Genomic DNA, 19,697 nt, shown 5'->3' with positions numbered 1-19,697 from the left:
GTGTTAAATTACATGCAAAATCATAAAATCCTTCGGAACAGTGAGTAATTGTGTCCTGTTGTCTTCATCGTGGCACACGGGATCCATGCAGTGGCATCATTAATCAGCCACAGCTGGCATATCTGGGTGCAGCAGCAGCTCTACTGTGCAACATTTAGGAAAGATAACACATACTAACCCAGCTGCACAATGAAAGCTGGTTGGGTTTTTCTTTTTTTTTTAACGTATTGGCAGTCTGATTTATCATTACAGTTGTCCCTGAACTCTTTGTGTCTGTGCATACGTGCGTGTCGTCTGAAAGCGACAAGTCTATTATATTTGATTTGAGATAATAGGATCTGTCAGTCAATACGCCTTCACTGTCTTTATCAATTATTCATCTCTATACATACATTTCCTCCAGTCATAGATTATTTAACTGACTGTTTTTTTTACACCAATCACTGTCTGACCTTTTTAACACAGTGGACTAATTCTTCTATCTGCAAGTACACTCGCATTGACCACGAAAAAAGGGGGAAGTAATTGCATTTAAAAGACACGTAACCCCTTTTTCAGAGTTTATTAAGACAGGCAATATGTCAACACACACCCCCGCAATCATATGAAGCGTTGCACACCAGAGAACTGCACTGTAATATACAGTATGCACATATTTCATTTAATTTACAATCAGTATTTAAGACAGAGTGTTTACCTGAATTATGAGTTCACAGACTTGAGTTGTCTAAAAGGTGCATGGACTCTACAGCCACAACGTCCACATTTAAAGTCACATTTTCTGCATGCGTCTCCAGAGTGAAAGAAGTATCAGGACGTGCTAATGCACTGAAGTTTCAGAGGAAGCACCTGCGGATTGTGCTGACTGCAGAGTTAAACCTCCTCAGTGGCACCACTGTAGGGGTAATGGATCCACAAACAGCCCCACGGGGAACACTTGGCAGATATACAGTACATTAGGAGTATACACTGAAGCAGAACACACCCTCTATACATCCTGTGCATATTTGTGTACACAAAGCAAAGTGAAGTTTTGAAGTATGGCAAAACAAACAAGCCGTCTGATAAGTCTCCCCCACTTGTATGCTTTGCTTCTGTGCACTTAGGTGTACATACGCCATTAATGGAGTAAAGTGCTTAACTATTGTTTATTTTATTTTATTTTTTTGGCCTTTACTGATAGTGGCAGTGGAGATTCCAATGGGAAAAGTGAGGCAAGACAGAGGAAAACAATGGATATTCCAGTTACGTCGTATGAGATTTAACCCTCTACAGAGAAGATACTATTCAAATAGCCCTTCAGATACTACTATTATGGAGCCTAGGATGGTGTCAGATGTTTAGGCTTTGGATACTAATGGTGTTGGATTACATTGAGTGTCATCCTTTGACCACACCATATGAAACTTTGTACATGACTGAATTCAGTCAACACCACTTTGACAGCAATGACTGATTGAATGAGGGTAATGGTTTGGGATTTTTTATTTTTTTTTTTTAGCCTATCCCCAAAAGTAAACATCCCGAGCTAACAGGATGTTTTTACAAAATGGAATGTCGTACCCCTGACAAGTGAAAAGACGGCAGGCCTATCTGTTGCTACTAAGTGAGCCTGCAGGTACGTGGAAATGCTTTGGCCAGATGAGTAATGTGAAAAGATAATGTGCATAGGTGCACTCCGACCATCCCATCAATTGAATTAAAAGTAAGGAATCTCGCACTTAGAGAGCGTTTACTGGAAAAAGGCTCTATGTTTCCTTCACGGCTTCAGGGCCAAAGCATCACCAGCAGCAACAATCTTTCTTGAAACGAGACACCAGGTAAACACTCAACCCCACAAGCCAAACACATTCACAAGTGGATTAAACAACTCATGTGGGAAAGATGGGAGTTAACTCTACAAAAATATTATTTTTATTGATTTAAGCTCATTTGATCTATCTAATCTTGTTACTTAAAGGAAGTAGAAGAACAGTTAAACTAACAGAAAATTTAAAATGTTCCTGTTCCTGTACGCACCATCCAGTACTGTTAGATATCATAGACTGGAGATGTAAAATGCTCATGTTTTGATGAAACTATTATTTCTCAGAAAAGTGGATTAAGCCCTGTATTGTCCTCAAAGGAAGAGCAAGTCAGGCAGTGCTCAGTGCTGAAGCTGATTCACAATGCATTTGTAACAGTGTTGTTTTGCAGGAGGGTAGACAAAATGAGAATGAGACACTTTTGCGTCGGCTCAGTATTAAAAGTTTCAGCTGTTATTTTAGAGTTACTTAAAATTTCATAGTTAGTTATTAAGAACGTAAATCAAGCAAGAAACCACAGAAAATTGGAGAAAAATATAACTTGGCATGAGAAATTACTTGAAGTTTTGTTGTCCTCCTGTATTTTTTTTTTTTTTTTAAGTAATGAATAATGCTGCTGCATGCAGAGAAATGTGCGGCACTGAGAGTTAACTCACTAATTCTTAAATCCTCGTGTCTCAGCCTCTCATCTACTCATCTCTGTGAGAATGATGTGCAAGTTTCTTGGTACAGCAAATAGCTGGTGAAAAGAAATTAATAATATAAATAAAAATGACTATGTGGCCTTTATCTTCTCACGGTGCAAATCGGGATGACAATGATAAGAATGATAGCCACTACAGTGGCAACAAGTGCAAGCAACTTGCACACCTTGGCCCGTCGTTGGTCAGCCACTTTATGCCTGAGCAGAACATCACACCCTGGAGTGTAGATGTCGTCCATCCAATACTCCATGTTATTGGGGTTCTGAGAATCCTGAGTCGAAGGAACACAAAGCCATTCGGTGTTAAAGCAGATTTAAGTGCACATAGACTGAACAGACGTAAAAATCTAATCTAGACAAACATTGCACTATAATGCCCCAACTTTAATTGAATCTACATTATACATTTATTTCTGTCAGTTATCCCCAGAAGTAAAATTCCTGGTAGTTTAGAATTAAAAAGCCTAGTTTATTGCATAGTTTTTATATGAAGAAAAATCACAGACTTACAGGGATCTGTAACTATTGCAAACCCTTAAAAGTCAACAATTCTCACCCGCATGTCGAAAGGGGAGATTGATGTCTCTCTGCCATCTACAGTCCATAGTCGCCTTTCCCTCCCATCAGCCAGTCTGGGATCCATCACCTTCCCAGAGGTTAGACCCCCTGTCAGACTGGTGTCTTTGTGGCGAAACAGGGATGAGTTAAACACTTGGTCCACTAGGTTGGTGGACTTTTGGGAGAGTAAGTTAGTGGTGCTGCCTGATTGATCTGCCTGGAATAAAAATGGACCATATTTTATGGACCAACATATTTTAATTACAACAATATACACAAAAATATGCGAAGTTCATGCAACGCTGACGATATTAGTTAGTAATTAAATCTCACCACGCACACAAATTTGAATGGATGATCTACATTTCCTTGCAAACATTATTCACTGTAAAGGTTTGAACCAATGCTCCGCAAAGTGGCCTAATTAACTTGTTAGCTGACCACGTAAAAACATTGGTCTCACCAGCAGAATACAGAGCTAATAGCTGGCTGCATTTTGTGGCTGCACTGTATTGATATACACATCATGTAGATGTTGTACTATTGCTTTCAAATTATTTAAAATCGAAGCCGTTTAAGGATGGATGCATATTTAGACTAATAGATTAAATTAGTACATGGATTCACTTTACCTGTCCACTTCTTCCTTGTGAGGCTTTGCCATCTTTACTTTTTGAAAATGCCACTGTCCAGTCTCTTGCCGAGTTAGAAACATTCAGTGGTTTGGAATCAGAGACGCTTTTCTCCTCAGGCTGGGTTTTGGAGGCACGGCGAGATGTTGCATCCTTCTTCCCTTCTTTGGCACCCTTGGAATCCGCTTGAGCCTTACTGCTTTCAGTTTGATCACCGGGAGTGTTCCATCTGCTCCAGTCCAGACTACTTGTGCTGGTACCTGGAAACAGATGCCCAGATGCAGACAGAGGTTGAGGCTCGGATGATTCAGAAGGAGTTATGGGGTGGCTCATAAAAGAAGATACACCACTGAGAGGCTCAAGCCATCTCCCACCTGTGCCTTGTCCAGCACCGCTAATGGGCTGCTGGATCTTTTCATCGAGTCGTTGCAAAGCCGAGAGCACCTGAGAAATCTCAGCCTTCACATCATTCAGTGACTCCAGTTGTCTTTCTATCTGGCTCATACGGAGCAGCAGCTTGCAGACGCTGGCCTTCAGTCCATCGTCACTGCTTTCCAGAGAGTGGAAGAGCCTTTGGAGTTGACCGAGGCGGCCACGTCTGGCCTCAGGGGTGTCCTGGTTAACGGTGCCATCGTTGGGGTGCAGGACTCCGGTGGAACCGCACATACTTATGTCATCTAAGAAACGAAAGATGGCACTGATGTCATCCTCACCAAACTCAGGGTCATCTAAAGAAGTCATGAAGGAGAGACGATCAGCATGAACCAGGCTACGGAGTCGTCGTGGGTCGGGTGGGTCTGTCTGTGTTGCCTGTGCCTTGAGTCCATCGCCTCCACTTGGCAACCCACTATCTCCACTCTCACCACCCGAGGACAAATTACTGATTGCAGGGGTAGATCGTCTTGGAAGTTGTCCCCCTTGTGATTCCATCCCCATTCCAATGCTGCCCAGGCCTATCCGGTCCTCCAGACTGTGACTCTTATTACTCCAGATGGCCCTTGGTGCCCTGGGAGGTTGAAGGTGTCGGGGCGATGAATCTTGAACGGACCCGGGTCCAAAATACGTTGAGTCCTGTAGGTCATCTAGGCTTTCATGCTTAGTCCGCTGCTCTGGCAAATGGTGACCTGTTGTGGGCGACGGGTAAGGATTTGGGATCATGTCAAAGCTGTGATTGTCAAAGCCTTTCTGCCTGGGACTGGGAGACTCACTGCTAACTGTCACCTGGGGTATTAGAGGCGGTTGGTTATGGAAGTCCTTCTTAAAGATGTTTCTCTTCTGGTCAACTGATGCTCCCGGTTCAGGTTCAAATACCTCAATTTGAGCAGAATCTCCACTTGACTCGCTGTCTGTCTCTAAAGGCAGGTAGATATTCTTCATGTCCTCATTGGAGATGTGGCTGCTAGGGTACAAAAGTGTGGTGTGAGGCAAGTCAAAAGACACAGCCCTTGCCCTGATCGGAGGGGAGGGCACAAATGAAATTGGATCCGGGGGAAGACTTGCTCGCTTGCGGGCTGAGTAACTTGGTCTTGGAAACAGCAAATGCTGGTCGATGGGCCTTCCACTGGAGTCAGAATGGGCCCGTGCTCTTTCTCGACCAGGAATGTGCAGCTGGTAGATTCCAGGCAGATTGGGGCCTGGAGACTGGTCAACAGGGAGCACAGTCTGGGCCCTCATTGGCTGGCTGTCTTCAGAGACCCCACCCGTCATCTGAATGAGATTGAAGATGGTTACTATGTCTGCAGCGACGCCTATGGGTGATAGACCCTGGCCTCTGGTGGAAACACGGTCTCTGAATAGAGTGGCGGGGAAACAGGGATCCCTGCTGGCAGCAGCAAACAGCAAACTCCTGAGCTCGATGAGGTGCTCTAAGTCAAAGCGGGTGCTGACCATACGGCAAAGGTCCTGGAATGTTAGCCACTGTCGCATGTTGGCCAGCTCCTCCAGGATCCCCAGGAGGACCCCAGGGTATTCCTGCTGCAGGTTAGCCATGGTGGCTCACCTAACAGAGAGAACAGGGTAGTTAGCAAGGAAAAGCAAGTCAAATATATTTGTACAGATCAAATCAATAATAAGGAAATACTTCTGACAAAAAAATATGTTAAGAGAAGGTATAAAATAAACAGGTGATATTTAAGTCTTCTCTCTGGTCAAATTGTTTATTTATTCTGTAGAGCAAAGGAAAAAAGCCAAATAAGTTGGATTGGAAACCTCCAGCGTTAACTGATGAAAATGAAGTTTTCTTTCAGTGCTTCAGAACAAGTCTATAATAATAACCACTTTATATTTATATAAAAAAAAAATTGCTGATTGTGTTACAACAAATGCACCGTGGTTTTTATTAGTATCTAAAACTAAAAGGTAACAGTACATTGAAATCATCATTTTTATGTTTGAGTGCCTTAAATTAAGTTTGTCTCAGTTACAATGTCAGCCATGTTTCATATTTTATTCTTTTTCTTTGTGAACTTGGTTTAAAAGTGTGAAAAGCGGGCTTTTTCCATTTATGAAACAGTTTGGAGGGATCCTGTTAAGCGACCTTATTCTGGGATCTTAAAATAACCGGTCATCTGATGTGATGACGCTGTCACACTGCGCACAGCCGTACCTCAGTGGACGTTTTAAAATTCAATCATTTCTATTAACAGCTTCAGGGCAAACTCTCCATTTAACTGAGCAAGCAAGACAGATATACTGACGTTCATGTGGCATATTTGTCCCAAGCAGAAACTATGCAAAGATAAGAAAAGGGCAGGCCATTTCCTTATTATAGAATGAGCACTAATCTGTATGCTTTTGAGTTTTGTGCCAAAGACAGGACATTATTAATCACCTTATAATAAGCCCAAAATGCAGTTTGGTTTGTACTCGAAAAAAATGTGCAGATTAATGCAAGTATTTCCACTTACCTGAATCTACTTAGAGCGAATTCCAGCCACACGTTTATCCATCAACAAAATCCAGATTTACAGCGAGGCCATATTCCAAATAGGTCCGGCTCGTCTCATGCAATCACACTCATTTCTTGATCTTCTCCGTTTGTAGCAGTGAGTAGCTCACAGTCAAGGCAGGAGAGGAGAAAATTAGAAATCAGGTCATCTTCCCACAAGTCCCTGCAGTCCCCTACGGGACCTCAAAATACATCCAAACGGTTTTCCCCTCACCACAGATCAGCGACACTTGCAAAGTCAACAGTACACCCGCATTTCTAATTGATACACTGCGGGAGAGAGACTCTCTTGGCAGGACACTCCAACGTGTGTGAGTGTGTCGAGACCGGGAGCATTATTTTCTCAGGGTGCCACAGCAGTAATTGGTTATGTGTGCAAGCTGAGCATTCAAATAAAGGGTGGTTTGAAACTGACATTTGCTAATTGACATTGCTAAGACTCTCAACTGACAGTAAACCATCAGGGCTAGGCTAAATTTCCTGCTAGATTGCTGCACACACAAACATGGGAAAGCCTGCCAGACTTCAACCCGCCCAGACTTTTTACCATTACTCTGCATTATCATCCATAAAGTGCTGTACTTAAACCCCCATTAGGGCAATGGATGGGCCAGGCTTTCACCACTGAGTAGCAGCACTCTGCTACAATCAGGGTGGACATCTCTAATTCATCTGACAACTCACGGGGAAAAGCATCCATCATACCATGTACTCAGGGATCAATACAGTGTTATGAAAAGCAGTGTGGGTGTAGTACTAGCAATGATGCATTACTGCCAGGCCCTGTTGAATGGCTGGTCTAATGGCAAGGTGAAAAGCAAGAACACGAGTCGACATATTTAAGAAATTAGGATATTTGTATTTTTTTCAGCGTTGTAACCAACTACGAAAGAAAAATTGAGAAATTTAAAAACAGAAATGTTCACACATAAAATAAGGACATAATATGTCCCTCGCCTCAACAGTTAAGAGATAGCACAGTAAACCTTTTACAGGGTATTAGTTTATGAATATGTAAGGAGGCCTCAAAAGGTCAAAATATAACATTTTAAAATGTCAAAGATTTACATTCCCTCACAACATGCTTTGTATTTCTTTTTTGACTGAATAGTGGACGTCCTTTTTTCATACACTAGCATTTAAGGGCAGCACTGTGCAGCTGCTACAGGAAGCAGAGATGGTGCGACACCTGATGCATTTATTCATTTTAAAAGGCTGATCTCTAACAGCACACAGCGGCCGGTTGTGAGCCAAGCAGCAGCCGCACCGCCGGGCTGTGACAGGTGAACCTGTGGCTGGATGTCTTTATTGTTCAGACTTTACCGTTTACCGTTTGACAGGTGTGCTACCAACGCACCACAGGAGTTCAGGAATAAAGTAACTTCAATACAGTGCTCAGCCGGCAACAGGAAAACAGTACGAGTGTAGTTGTTGCAGCGGTTAAAAACGCACAGTGTGTCAGAATCGTAACAGCCAAAGAACAGTCCTGGTGATGCTGTTTTTGTATATAAACTATATAGACACCTACTTATACAATATATAAACAATGTGGAGTGAAGATTTCAGCTGAGATGAGCCTCTCGTTCTCTTTTCTTCTTCGGTTTTGATTTCACCGCTGGAGTTACAATAGTTGGAGTCAGCGAAGGATTCAGGGCTGGATCTAAAGCTGGGTTCCGGGCTAGCAGGTCCAATATCGCAGTACTCTGGTCACCTGTTGAAATACAACAAAGAACAGAAGTGGAGTGGTGTGTGTGTGTGTGTATATATATATATATATATATATATATATATTTTTTTTTTTTTTTTTTTTTGTACCAGTGATGTCCTCGTCTCCACTGGGTTCTGGATCTGGGCTCTGGACAGAAATTCGGGCCAAAGCTGCCAGCTCAGATATGAAGCTTTCTTCTGCCTCCTAATGGACACAATGGTACATTGCTAAATAACTGCAGCTTTGTCGACCTCTCTTGAATGTGAGATAAAACATAGGCATGAAACGCACTAACCAGTAACTGCCATCTTATTTTTTCCATGGTTTGATCTTGGGCTATTTTCTTCCGCCGCACCTCCTCGTAAATCATCTCCTGATCCAAATCATACTGTTCCAGCACTTTATGTTTGTTGAGTTCAACCCTGATACACGTGACAACAAACTACCAATCATACTCTTTCATTAGGTATAGTACCAGTTAAATTGAGAGCGCCGCCGGTGTTGTTGTACCTCTGTTGAAACTCTGCAGATGCAGGTTTCTTGCCCCAGTTCACCAGCTCCCTCAGCAGGACTCTGTTCAGCTGAGTGCTGCCGTGTTGCTGATCATTCACATCTGAGGGAACAGTTTACAACAGTAAATTGAACACCTAACATCACGGGAGTGTTCTGTCAACTTATTTTGTTAAGTTTTTCAGGAAGCATGTGCAATTTAAAATGTCGGCGTTTTTGATGGATTGTTCGAGATTGAAGCTTTGCGCGTGCTCCCGCAAAGATGTTAACGCAGAAACTACCTGAAGGCTGACCACGCCGGTAAAAGCATTTATACTTGTGGTGTGATGTGTCAGCACGGTTCTGTAAATGCGCTGCTAAAATGCTAGGCGATGGCTTGGCAGCTGCGTTGACTTTTTGTTGTGTGCTTCAAACAGAGGCAACTGGAACCGAGTAGCTCACGCTGGAGTTTAAGTTAACAGATGTTGAACAACTTTCCTTCTACTGAAATCACTGCAGCCCAAAAAAAAGAGAGGAGACGTCAGAGCAGATGGAATGTAGGAGGCGGAAGGAGGGCAAATTTTGTGTGCGTGGCCACTGAGCGACGAGGAAATGCACATCAGATCAATCACAGCTGTTGCAGTGTGCGTCACCACTGCCACGCATAGGTACATCTCTGAGGAGGTACATGTGAGGCCACGGCACATCAGTGGCATAGATCTGACACAGAAACATGAATCTGTTTCGAACTTAAAAGTAATTTTAATACGCAGAGCCAGGACGGGTCAGAATTATAACATACGTTATGAAGTCTTTTAGAGCTGTGCAATGCTAGCACCTAATATGTTTATATTATCAGCAGTTAGTTTTACAGAGATGGACAGGAGCATGGGTGCAGTGGTCATTTTCTCACCTTGGTTTATGTTCGACTGATCCCGCTCCAGTTTTTTGGTAACATCTTGCAGGTGGGAATAGTAGGTTTGGACCAGTGCAGTGAGGGAATCTTTGGTCACATAAACGCTCTCCGCAGCAGCCTCTGTGAGGTGGTGCTAATGAGAACAAAAAGACAAAAAAAACAAGCTATGGATAAATATATAAATAAATAATCTCCTCAGACAAAGAACACCTTACCTTCAAGCCATCGTCCTGTTTAGAAGAGCTCTGTGAATCTGAGTTCAGGGCCGCCATCGTCTGCTGGATGGCGTTGCCGAGGGCGTTGCCTAGCAGCAGCTGTGCGTGACTTTGGAGAAGCTCCGTTCCTGTTTCCAGTTCAGACAGGAACTCCTGCTGGAAGCTGTTCCCCAACAGCTGACTCTCTGGGCCCAGATGCCTCTCTGCTAGGCTGGCACTGCTACTCTGTGTTAGGAGTCAGGAGACGTGATGTGGCGCGCTGATCTCATATTTAGGAATACGTTCCTAAGTATGAGATGCTTAAAAGCGGCCTCAAACAAAGCGCTGCAGAAGTTAGCGTAGGTGTGTATACTTCTCTCACTTTCATTGTTGAACCAACACAGGCCTGGCTTTTGCAGGGATCTTCCATTAGCAGAGCTCTGAAGTCTGTCTGGGAGAGTGCCTTCAGCTTGGAGAGCCTCATCTCCTTCAGCGTGTGCAGACAGAAGTGCCTGACCACAAAGAACCTCCGCACCGCCACCAACAGGTGCTCGTGTTTCTTCTCTATCAGCCTCCCCAGTTGACTGAGAAACAGAGATCACGATCGGTTATTTTCCATTAAAACTCAAGGAAGATGTTGCGGATATGGCCACACAGATGAGAGCGATACTGGAAATCTGTCGTCTTTAATCTTTAATCAACTTTAATCCTTACTAAGCATTAAATATTTTTGACCGTTCTTCCAGTTTTACCTGTCGAGTGCGTAGCTCTGTCTGGCCACCATGTCTCTGAGGATCTTCATCTGTTGTTCATTCAGATGTTTGAGACAGGACTGAACGAGAGCAATCCCTTCACTCCAGACCTTCAGACAGACAGACAGACAGAAAGGCTCAGTTAGTAAGACAACAAAAAGCATTTATTTGAGACTCTTGCAAATAACTCATAGAGGTAGATATAGCGAGATGATGGAAGAATCCACCTGCCAGGCACAAATACAGATCCAATCTATCTGATTTATCACACGGTGTCCACCTGTCCATCTTTATCCAGCTCGGCCTTAATGTCTTCCAGCTGCTGCCTGGTACTACACTCCTCCTGCTGCAGCTGAGCGGCCAGCTCCTGCTCCAGATCCAACCACAGTTTCTCACAGCGTTCAGGAGAGAGCTTCGTCTGGGCCTGAACGGAGGTGAGAAAAACGTTCCTGGACAGCTCCCCGAGCCTCTCCGACCAGGAGGCGCGGAGTTTCTGAAGATACAGAATGTTACGAAAGATAGATATGCAGATATGCAACTATAAATCTGAACGCAAATACAGCATTTAGCACCCAATTGTTTACCTTCCAGAGGTCGCACAGGGCTTCAGCCGCCCTGTTGTCCTGCTGCACCTCCAGGTCAGAAATCTGCTGTCTGTGTTTCATCAGCAACTCCTGAAGCACCTGGGGACAACGTTGGCTCAGATTTAGTATTACTGAGATTAGTAAAACTAAGACTTAAGAAGTTACAGAAAAATTACAATCCACAAATGTCTCATGGTCACATCAGCACACTTCTAAATTAATTCACTGCAGACATCTACAGCCAGTGGCTTGGCCTATTTACTATGTAAAAGTAATCCCCGATCCACATGCTGAAGTGAAGGAGGCATAATATTCTAACCTTGGTGAGCTCCTGTAGGTCATCGTGATTCTGCCTCAGCTCCAGCGTGCGGCTCTTCTCTTTGGTCTGGCTCCTCTGAAGCTTTTTCCTCTTGGACTCCTTTTTCCTGCATTTGTCGTTCACCAGCTCATTTGTCTTCCTCGTGCAATCTGGAACATGAAAGGCTGAACGTTCAGAGGTGACTGCCTAGTTGAGGATTACCAAAATAGATGCAGCCTGGAACTTTAGCAGACTGAACGTGTCATATATGTTCTTTTAATTCTTATAATAGACGAGACCACTCATAGTAAGTAAGCTCCTGTCAGAGATTCTTCCTGTGAGGTTGTTGAACATGAGCACAAAAGAAATATATATATATATATATATATATACATATAAAGCTCAAAAAGCAAACATTGCTTGCCTAACTACCGTAGACACAGTTTAAATTCAACAGCGTCATAATGTCTCTAATTATGTGCCAGAAGGGCGCTGAAGGATGCTGCTTGAGAGTCTGGGATTCACTAATAGGCATGATATGATATTATGTGCTGTCCTGATAGAACCTGACCTTATTTAAGGAGCTAAAGAGGATTCTCAGAGAATGGTCTATTTTCAGAGAGTACGTCAATTAAGTTTGAAAAGTAGGCTGGAGGCTTACTATTTCCCATTAACAACGTGTCAAGTACAATCCCAGACACTTCCACACACATCTGACAGCTTCTGGATTAATAGTAGGACTTTCACCTTTTCTCTTTGGCAATTTAATTTTCCTTCAATGAAACTCTTTTCTCTAGCTTACCCTCGGTGCACTGTTGAAGGCCTTCGGTCAGAGTGGTCTGAATTTCTGAAAGAATCTTCTCCATGTGGCTAAATTTCAAGATGTCATCACTCGTCAGCTGCTCCAGGGTGGTGGCGATCAGGCCCTGCCTCAGAGTCACTTCCCGCCTCAGCAAGGCAGGCTGGGACTGAAGGAGTCCCGTCAGCTCCTCCCACCACAACAGCTTCTGTTGTATCCTCTAAGAAAAGACACATTCGGAGCCACATGTTTGACAATTATCCCCACTTAGTGACCAGTAATCTAACACGTTACTATTTCCAAACCAGTAATCAGATTAAAGTTACTTATTCAAGTTACTGTGCGTTTTTCCTGAGCAAAAAGACATATTTTTGATTTGTTCTTGTGTCTCAGGGAGTGACGTCACATATGTGTCAACGGTGTTTCCCATTAATTAACAAGAACCAAAAAAAAAAAAAAAACTGTTTCACCATATAATCTGCCAGTCAGCCCATTCAACAGCTGTACTCTCCTCTACTCTATAGCCCGCAAGCGAGAGAGTACGTACGCACGCACACTCAGGTTGCACTCATACTGTGTAGTCTGGAGCTTTCCTTGCTGCATTTGGTGCAATCCAGCAACACCGTAACTGATGACAGCGTGACGGGAACGCCATTTGAATAGTGTGAGGTAAGTTTTTCTTTTTTTGGGCAGTGCAGATAGTAGGCTATCAAGTCGGATAACGGAGCAGTGTAGGCTATGTTGCTGATATCATTGCGCCAGTCAACTTCTAACATACCAAACCGAGTCTAACTTTCCGCTATTCCTCTCTCTCATCTCTCTGCCGTCCGTGCACTCTCTCTCATCTGCTTATAAAAATGAATATGAAAACAATAAATGCTCAGAATTCCAGTGTGTTTCATTAAGCTCTTTTCATATCGCGCGAAAAACCCGGGTCGACGCGGGTCGACTCGGGTCAACGATTCAGCAATCAACCCAGGATTTTATCGGCTCGGCTCTGTAGTAAGAAGTAACGAAATCCAAACAATCCTATGACTCAGTCTCAAAATTCTTTATATTTTGACTTAAGACTTGATTACTTAATTTAACATGAAGACACAACTTGTGTAATTTAAATAATGTAAATTAACATCTCTCTAAAATATTTTTCCTAGGACATGAACCAAGCTGAAGTAATGTCTCTCCTGGCCAGTGAGTGTGATGAATGGGGACGAATCTACCCACTTCTCAGCCGCTTGGCAGCAGTCGCTCAGGTCATTCCAGTCCCCAGTGTCAACTGTGAGAGAGACTTTTCCACGATGAACAGGGCAAGGGGCAGGACTGGAGATGCTGAGAGGTGCGCCAAATGTACTTTGCACTTACAGGAAACTGTTAAGGAGAGTACAAAATGTGTTCCAAAAGCACCTCCTACTTTCATTCCTAATTGTAGCTAAGTAATTGTAGTTATCTTAATTTTCAGGTCAAATCAGACGTCTGGAACAGACTGTAAGGAGAACACCTTGCTGCCTGCCTGAGGGTCTCAATAAATGGGCCAAGCCCTGAAGAGTTCAATTTTGGGAAAGCTGTGAAACCGTTTTTCACCAAGCCTACAAAAATTAGGTGTCCAAAGGCAGGGTGCAGAGTGTGTCAGTAGTGTGTCAGTGTCAAGCTGCCTGAGTCTTAGTTAACTATTGGTGCAGCATGCACGTGCTAAGGTTATGGACAGCAAATGTACAAAGTGTCCTTTGTTCATTGTTTTGTTTGATAGTTTGAAGATGGTTCACATGATCGATGTTAAGTTTAATCTTAAAGCTCTAAATGAATGAACAAATGAAAGAACAACTGAATGAATGAATGACTTTGTGTCACTGTTTTATTTTTCAAGATTAAATTTGAAGTATTCCTGGTATGCCTTTGTAAGTTCTTATGTATGTTACCAACCTGTTATCTTCGTAAACAGCAATTTACATTACATTCAGTGGTCTCAAAATGCACTAAAGTGATACATTGGGCTTGATACATCAGGCCCCTGAGGGTCAGAGATCCTCCCACCACAATCTCCTAAAATCCTGTGGGAAACACTGCGTCAAGTTAAGTTTTCAGCATGAAGACAACTCATGTGTAATACCATGCAGCGACAATGTAAACAACAATGGAGGGAGAAGAGAGATGAGTGCTTTGGAAGTGGAAATACCGCCACTATTTTGTGTTTGAGTCAGTAATATGCAGCAGCTCAGGAGGCAGAGTGGACGTCCAATAACTGAAGGGTTTTTGTGTCCTTGGGCAAGACACTTAACCCACTTTCCCCCAAGGTGTGTATGCTTCCTGGTGTATGACTGGGAGTGAGTGATGTTTGGTGGTGGTCGGAGAGGCTGTCGGCACAGATTGGGAGCCAAAGGGCAGCTGTGAGTGCTGAGGTAGTTTTACCACCACCAGGGTGTGACTGTGTTAGTGAATGAATAATGCATTCAACTGTAAGTGCTTTGAGCATCTAATGGAAACATGCTACATAAAACCAATGCATTATTATTATTATTAATATTAAGTTAAGGCACGGCTTGGAGGTCGAAGGGTCCCCAATTTGCTCCTGGACGGGGCCTACTTCGTACAGGAGGCTTTTAGATTGACGGGTCTAGTGTGGTGCTCTGTGTGAAACAGTGCTGTAGAGACAGCTCCTGTATCACATGCGAATGAGTGAAGTGCTGACTGACAGATAAAGTCTTCTACCTCCATTTATTCCTTTACTAAAATATGTTTGATTCATGATAATGTGTATTTAAAGAAACTTAAATTTTGTGGGGGAAAATATAAAAAACATATAAAAAATGTCTAATCAACCAAAGACTTTGCCACCCCCTGCAGTACCTCGGTAGACCTCTAGGGGTCGTGGACCCTCTGTTGTAGAAATATGTTATAGGGAAATGCTGCCTTTTTTATAAATAAAATAAGTTTTTTATAAAAAAAAAAAAAAAAAGGCCCAAAACATTTAATTTATCTTAGTTACTGTTAAGATCAAGTAACCAGTAAAGTAACGTTCCAGTAAAGTTACATTTTAAAGGATTAGGACTTCTTCAGGGTAACTGTGGCGACACTGTCCCCACCCAGGTCCACGAATGATAATGAGGATCAAAGCGAGTGGTAAGTCAACAGATGAGTGCTCCTTTACCTTTAGATCAGCTTCCTGTTCCTTCATCAGGTGGTTTTCCACTGACAGAAGTGTCTGAATGAGAGACAGGATGACATTCTGTGCTTCATCTGGAGAGAAAATGCTGGTCTTCTGCAGCAGACGCTGGCACAAATCCTCTACCAGTTTGCTGAAACATTTGGACTATGACAAAACACGCGTTAGTTAGACGTTAGTTATAATGACAGTTTAAATGAAGGCCGTCCAATAGATTTGTGATGCTCTTTACCGTTTGAAGGCCACGCTCAATCAGATCTTTCTGAGCTCTCTCGATCTCCTCCAGTGTACAGGGAGCATCCTGACTTTTCTCGTTGGTCGTTTGGCCTGTTGGCAGCTGCTTCCTCAGCTCGTTCACTCCCTTAAACGATAAGGTTTGTATTTTTACGTATAGAAAATTGAGAAAACTACAGTGAAACGGTTAAATGTACTGATTGTTCTACCTTTTCTTGCATCTGAAGAACATTCTTGGCAAAGTCCGCATCCTTTTTGTCTTTGGGAAATCTACCGCTGAATATTAATTTCACTATTTGTAGAAATATCTGTTAAAATTTTAAAAGTAAAAAGAAAGAAACAATCAGGACTTTCACAATCTATACGACATGTTGTAAATGATAAGGATGAGAATGACTCACCAGATATTTTTCCTCCTGAAGATGAGAGCAGTGATGCTGTATATCCTGCAGGGCCAAACAGTAAAGACTGATCCTACCTTCAAAGCTGCAAAAATGACAAATCAGTATTATCAGTTGCAGGAAATAGTCATAATTACTTGAAGTTTAGCTCATAGAGGCACACAGGCTCCTACCCTGTCCGTGTCAGAGTGTGTGGGTAGTGAGACACCCTGTTGAAACTCTGGTTTTGTAGGCTCTTGGGGACCAGTGAGGAGGAGATAAACTGACTGCTGTCATCATTGTCCTGCTCCTGGCTCAGAGACTCTCCGTCCGTGGAGGAGGAGGACTCCTCATTAAGTGTCGCTGGCAGCTTTGAGTGCTCATGCAGTGATGGGTTGGATGCGCCGTCTGCTAAAGGCTGACAGGTATATCATTAAAAAGCATTAGTAATAAATATTATCTGTCTAGTACCTTTACTCTTCTATTCATCCATCACTTGCACTGACAAGCATGGTAAGCAGGTTATGTTTAACTTCTGTGCTGCTTTAATATATTTAGAATTAGCCTTGTTAAGCTGCGTACATGTTTCAGCCACGTGCTATAAAGAAGGTGGACTTACTCTGTATTTTTGGTTGATGGGGTAAACCACCTTTGCTCTGGAAGCAAATGCGGCCACGTCGCTGTTCATGGGTGGCTGCTTCTTCTCCTGGTCAATCAGTAAACAGAGTAAACGGTTAGTGGGAAGTTAATTACTAAACCTCAACCTTTTTCGTTATCCTGAGTACAATCACATACACTGATCGGCCACAACATTAAAACCACCTGCTTAATGTTGCGCATGTCTCCATTGTGCTTCATGGGGGTTGTGTACAGAGGCTATCTGAGGGTGTCCCGTGTTGTCTGGTGCTACTGATGTTGGTAGTGGGGCCTCTGTGCATCGGGCTTGTTCTGGCTACTGGATCAGTTGTCGTTGCTATGAGGTGGGGGTGCATGCTCGGCAACGGTGTTTAGGTGGGTGGTATGTGTGGTATCAGTGTGGGATCATGCTGGGATCAGAGATTTCCCAGTAAGCTGATCAATGTCACCCACTTCGCCTGTGTTGGAGCCATTGTATATTTTTTTGGTTATCTTTAAATTTAAATGACTGTGTTTGAGTATTTACATGCAATTCCTGGGTTTTACTTAGGGGGAGCACTACTGGAGAGTCTATTTAGCCAGGCAGCAGCAGAGGAAAACCAAAAGTGTGTGTTTGTGGGGGAAGGCACAGTTTTTGACTATGTTTTGACTATGTTGAAATAGAGCTCGTCAGAATGGCTGGCGTGTGAAATACAGTGATTTGGACTGTGCTGTAAAGGTTTTCATCTTTTCTTCTGAGCTGAAAATGAATGAATTTCAAGGATCTGAACTTGTGGAACGCATTGTTTACACAATGAATAAGTCGGAACAAGTTCACCCACACGCCACCTCAGTGGCTTATTTAAGTTTAACTCCTGAGATCTGATCTTTTGTTTGGTATGCATTTTCAATTTCTCCATTTCTCTTTATTTGGGATAAGTCTGCAAACAGGAAGTAGTTTTAGGAAAGAAACAAAAACGAAAAAAATGTGTGGACACAGGGATTATTTCACTCATTATAATAAAGTCATCAAAATATAACAAAATATTAAACTGTTCATTGTTCATGTCGGAACATTGCTGTGCAAAGGCAAAACTGCAAATAATGACGTCCCAATATCTACAACCGAGTTCTTACTGATTAGCAAAGTTATAGTTTGTTACTATTGATAGAATTTGCATGTCAAATTAAACTAGAACTTGATGAGGTTTTGTACCTTGTCCAGTTTTATTACATGATCAGCTGCAGAATGAATCCGCTGAAATGCCTGCTATCATGTTTTTACACCAACTAGTATCTAGTTATGAGGATAAAAGTTTAAATGAAGCAGAATAAGCTGCCATAAAGCATGGCTGCATGTTCTAAGGAGGTTAAGTCACTGCATGTGGCTTGATCTATGTTAGGACTGTTTTACCTGTAACATTCAGTTAACCCATATATTACGTTAGGGTCAAATTTGACACGTTTTCACATTAAAATAAAGAAAATAAAGCAGAATAAAGTACTTTTTCTGTGTTTTTATGGAATAGAGACTTCATTTCAGAAGAACTTTTTAAAGTCTGTCTAAATGAAAGTGACATCCGCAGTGTTATGGGTTATGGGGCATGTTTTGGGTGGCTCTGTGGATCAAATGTGGGTCAAATTTTTCTCAACTTAGATGAAAATATTTGGTGCAGTCAAAGATAAAAGGTCTACTGGGCCAAAAAATAACATTTAATACAGTGCTTACATGGATATGAATGCATAACAAGTTAGATGTGAGGCTGGATTTTGATTTTAAGTTTATTTTCCCCATAAGACAAAAAAATACATAATAGACAAAACATTTAAGAAGAAGAAGAAGTATAACTTATAAACTCCCTATAACCTAGACACTAGACACGATGCCTTATAAGGTGAAAAACAAAACTGGAAAAAACAATAAAACAAAGCAGAAAGCTACATCAGTAACTTCCAGACAGTGTTGTGGTGTTGACTCTACCTTTTCATGAGTGGGGCCACTTGGAGCCTCCTTCCTGCTGTTGCTGACACAGTCACTTTGGTTGTTGTCCACTTCACCATCATCGGGTTCAAGCAGCCTCCTTGCATTGTAGCCCTGAAGAGACACATGAGAAGGATGCATGAGAAGGAATGAAGAAGTTCATTTAGTGGATGCACAGACTGCAGATGTGTGCCTACTTGTCTCGTCAGCCACAGCGGCTTCAGGCAGAAGACGTAAAGAAGAGCAGCGGCTAATATTCCCGACAGACCCCCAAACACCGTGGCCACTGTCAGCAGACCCGTGTACACATGCAGAGACTCGGGGAAGCTGACCAAGACATCTGTGCCACATTCCGCCATCTCTTCCCCCATTTCTCAGCCGCTTCACACTGCGTTCAAACTGTGATTGTTAGCATCTTGTAGCATAGCCCCTCCAGCCGGTGATAACATCTGAGTCTAAGTTAGCTTCAAACTCATCTCCTCCAGATTCGAGTAGACTTCTTTTCTTTTTCTTTAAAGGCGTTTACGTTTCGATAAATGAGCAATAAGTGGGTTTCATTAAGGAGCAAAACCCCTTTTCGCCTCAAAGACAAACTGTGTTTATTCCGCTGTGTGGTCTGAGATTTAGGAGGAATAGGGATATGCGTCAAGACAGAAAAGTTACTACTCGCGAGACCGGAAACTAGATATGTCTAATTTTTTCTATATTATAGCACAAATAATGATTTTTTTTTTTTTTTTTTGTTTTGTTTTTTTTTTTTTTACTATTTATTTTTATTTTTTTGTTGTTGTTGTTGTTGTTGTTTTTGTTTAAGAATTTGGGGTATTGCTGACTAAAAAACGACACTGGCTCAAATAAATATATCAACACATCGATTGCGATTTTTTTTTCTTCGTATAATGACATATCTTTTAAGTATCCGGCTACCTATGTATGTTTTTT

At 42.4% G+C, this 19,697-nt stretch overlaps 2 protein-coding genes and 1 long non-coding RNA gene across 3 annotated transcripts; 1 reads left to right on the top strand and 2 right to left on the bottom strand.

The window, feature by feature from the left end:
• Positions 1-303: 303 nt before the first annotated feature.
• LOC125006546 (major intrinsically disordered Notch2-binding receptor 1-like) lies at positions 304-7,349 on the bottom strand. Its single transcript, XM_047582681.1, has 4 exons — positions 6,605-7,349; positions 3,699-5,697; positions 3,065-3,283; positions 304-2,780 (listed from the first exon to the last, which is right to left on the bottom strand). Exons 2-4 carry the CDS (start codon positions 5,685-5,687, stop codon positions 2,592-2,594), a joined length of 2,397 nt encoding a protein of 798 aa, XP_047438637.1. The 5' UTR covers positions 5,688-5,697; positions 6,605-7,349; the 3' UTR covers positions 304-2,591.
• A 174-nt stretch (positions 7,350-7,523) lies between these two features.
• Positions 7,524-19,388, bottom strand: LOC125006544 (ellis-van Creveld syndrome protein). The gene is made up of 20 exons (XM_047582680.1): positions 18,953-19,388; positions 18,756-18,869; positions 16,779-16,865; positions 16,354-16,577; positions 16,181-16,265; positions 15,989-16,087; positions 15,778-15,906; positions 15,531-15,692; positions 12,389-12,605; positions 11,608-11,756; positions 11,289-11,387; positions 10,985-11,197; positions 10,705-10,814; positions 10,335-10,536; positions 9,974-10,198; positions 9,756-9,891; positions 8,864-8,966; positions 8,649-8,775; positions 8,461-8,557; positions 7,524-8,356 (listed from the first exon to the last, which is right to left on the bottom strand). Exons 1-20 carry the CDS (start codon positions 19,124-19,126, stop codon positions 8,208-8,210), a joined length of 2,901 nt encoding a protein of 966 aa, XP_047438636.1. The 5' UTR covers positions 19,127-19,388; the 3' UTR covers positions 7,524-8,207.
• On the top strand, positions 12,817-14,260 carry LOC125006549. The gene is made up of 3 exons (XR_007112598.1): positions 12,817-13,054; positions 13,540-13,721; positions 13,845-14,260. It is a non-coding gene; the product is annotated as an uncharacterized LOC125006549 (long non-coding RNA).
• Positions 19,389-19,697: the final 309 nt, after the last annotated feature.

Source organism: Mugil cephalus, chromosome 4 (assembly GCF_022458985.1).
Source record: "Mugil cephalus isolate CIBA_MC_2020 chromosome 4, CIBA_Mcephalus_1.1, whole genome shotgun sequence".
Taxonomy (NCBI): Eukaryota; Metazoa; Chordata; class Actinopteri; order Mugiliformes; family Mugilidae; genus Mugil; species Mugil cephalus.
Note: the sequence above shows the minus strand (reverse complement) of the source record. Positions and strands in the feature narration are given on the sequence as shown.

Excerpts from the sequence above, each read along its gene's own strand:
- LOC125006546 (XM_047582681.1), bottom strand. The coding sequence starts at position 5,687 with ATGGCTAACCTGCAGCAGGAATACCCTGGGGTCCTCCTGGGGATCCTG. Across the intron at positions 3,284-3,698 it reads CACAAGGAAGAAGTGGACAG|GCAGATCAATCAGGCAGCAC; the intron begins GTAAAGTGAATC and ends TTTTTATTCCAG. Across the intron at positions 2,781-3,064 it reads TCTCCCCTTTCGACATGCGG|GATTCTCAGAACCCCAATAA; the intron begins GTGAGAATTGTT and ends CCTTCGACTCAG.
- LOC125006544 (XM_047582680.1), bottom strand. The coding sequence starts at position 19,126 with ATGGGGGAAGAGATGGCGGAATGTGGCACAGATGTCTTGGTCAGCTTC. Across the intron at positions 16,578-16,778 it reads CCATCAACCAAAAATACAGA|CCTTTAGCAGACGGCGCATC; the intron begins GTAAGTCCACCT and ends TATACCTGTCAG. Across the intron at positions 8,558-8,648 it reads AAATAAGATGGCAGTTACTG|GAGGCAGAAGAAAGCTTCAT; the intron begins GTTAGTGCGTTT and ends TGTGTCCATTAG.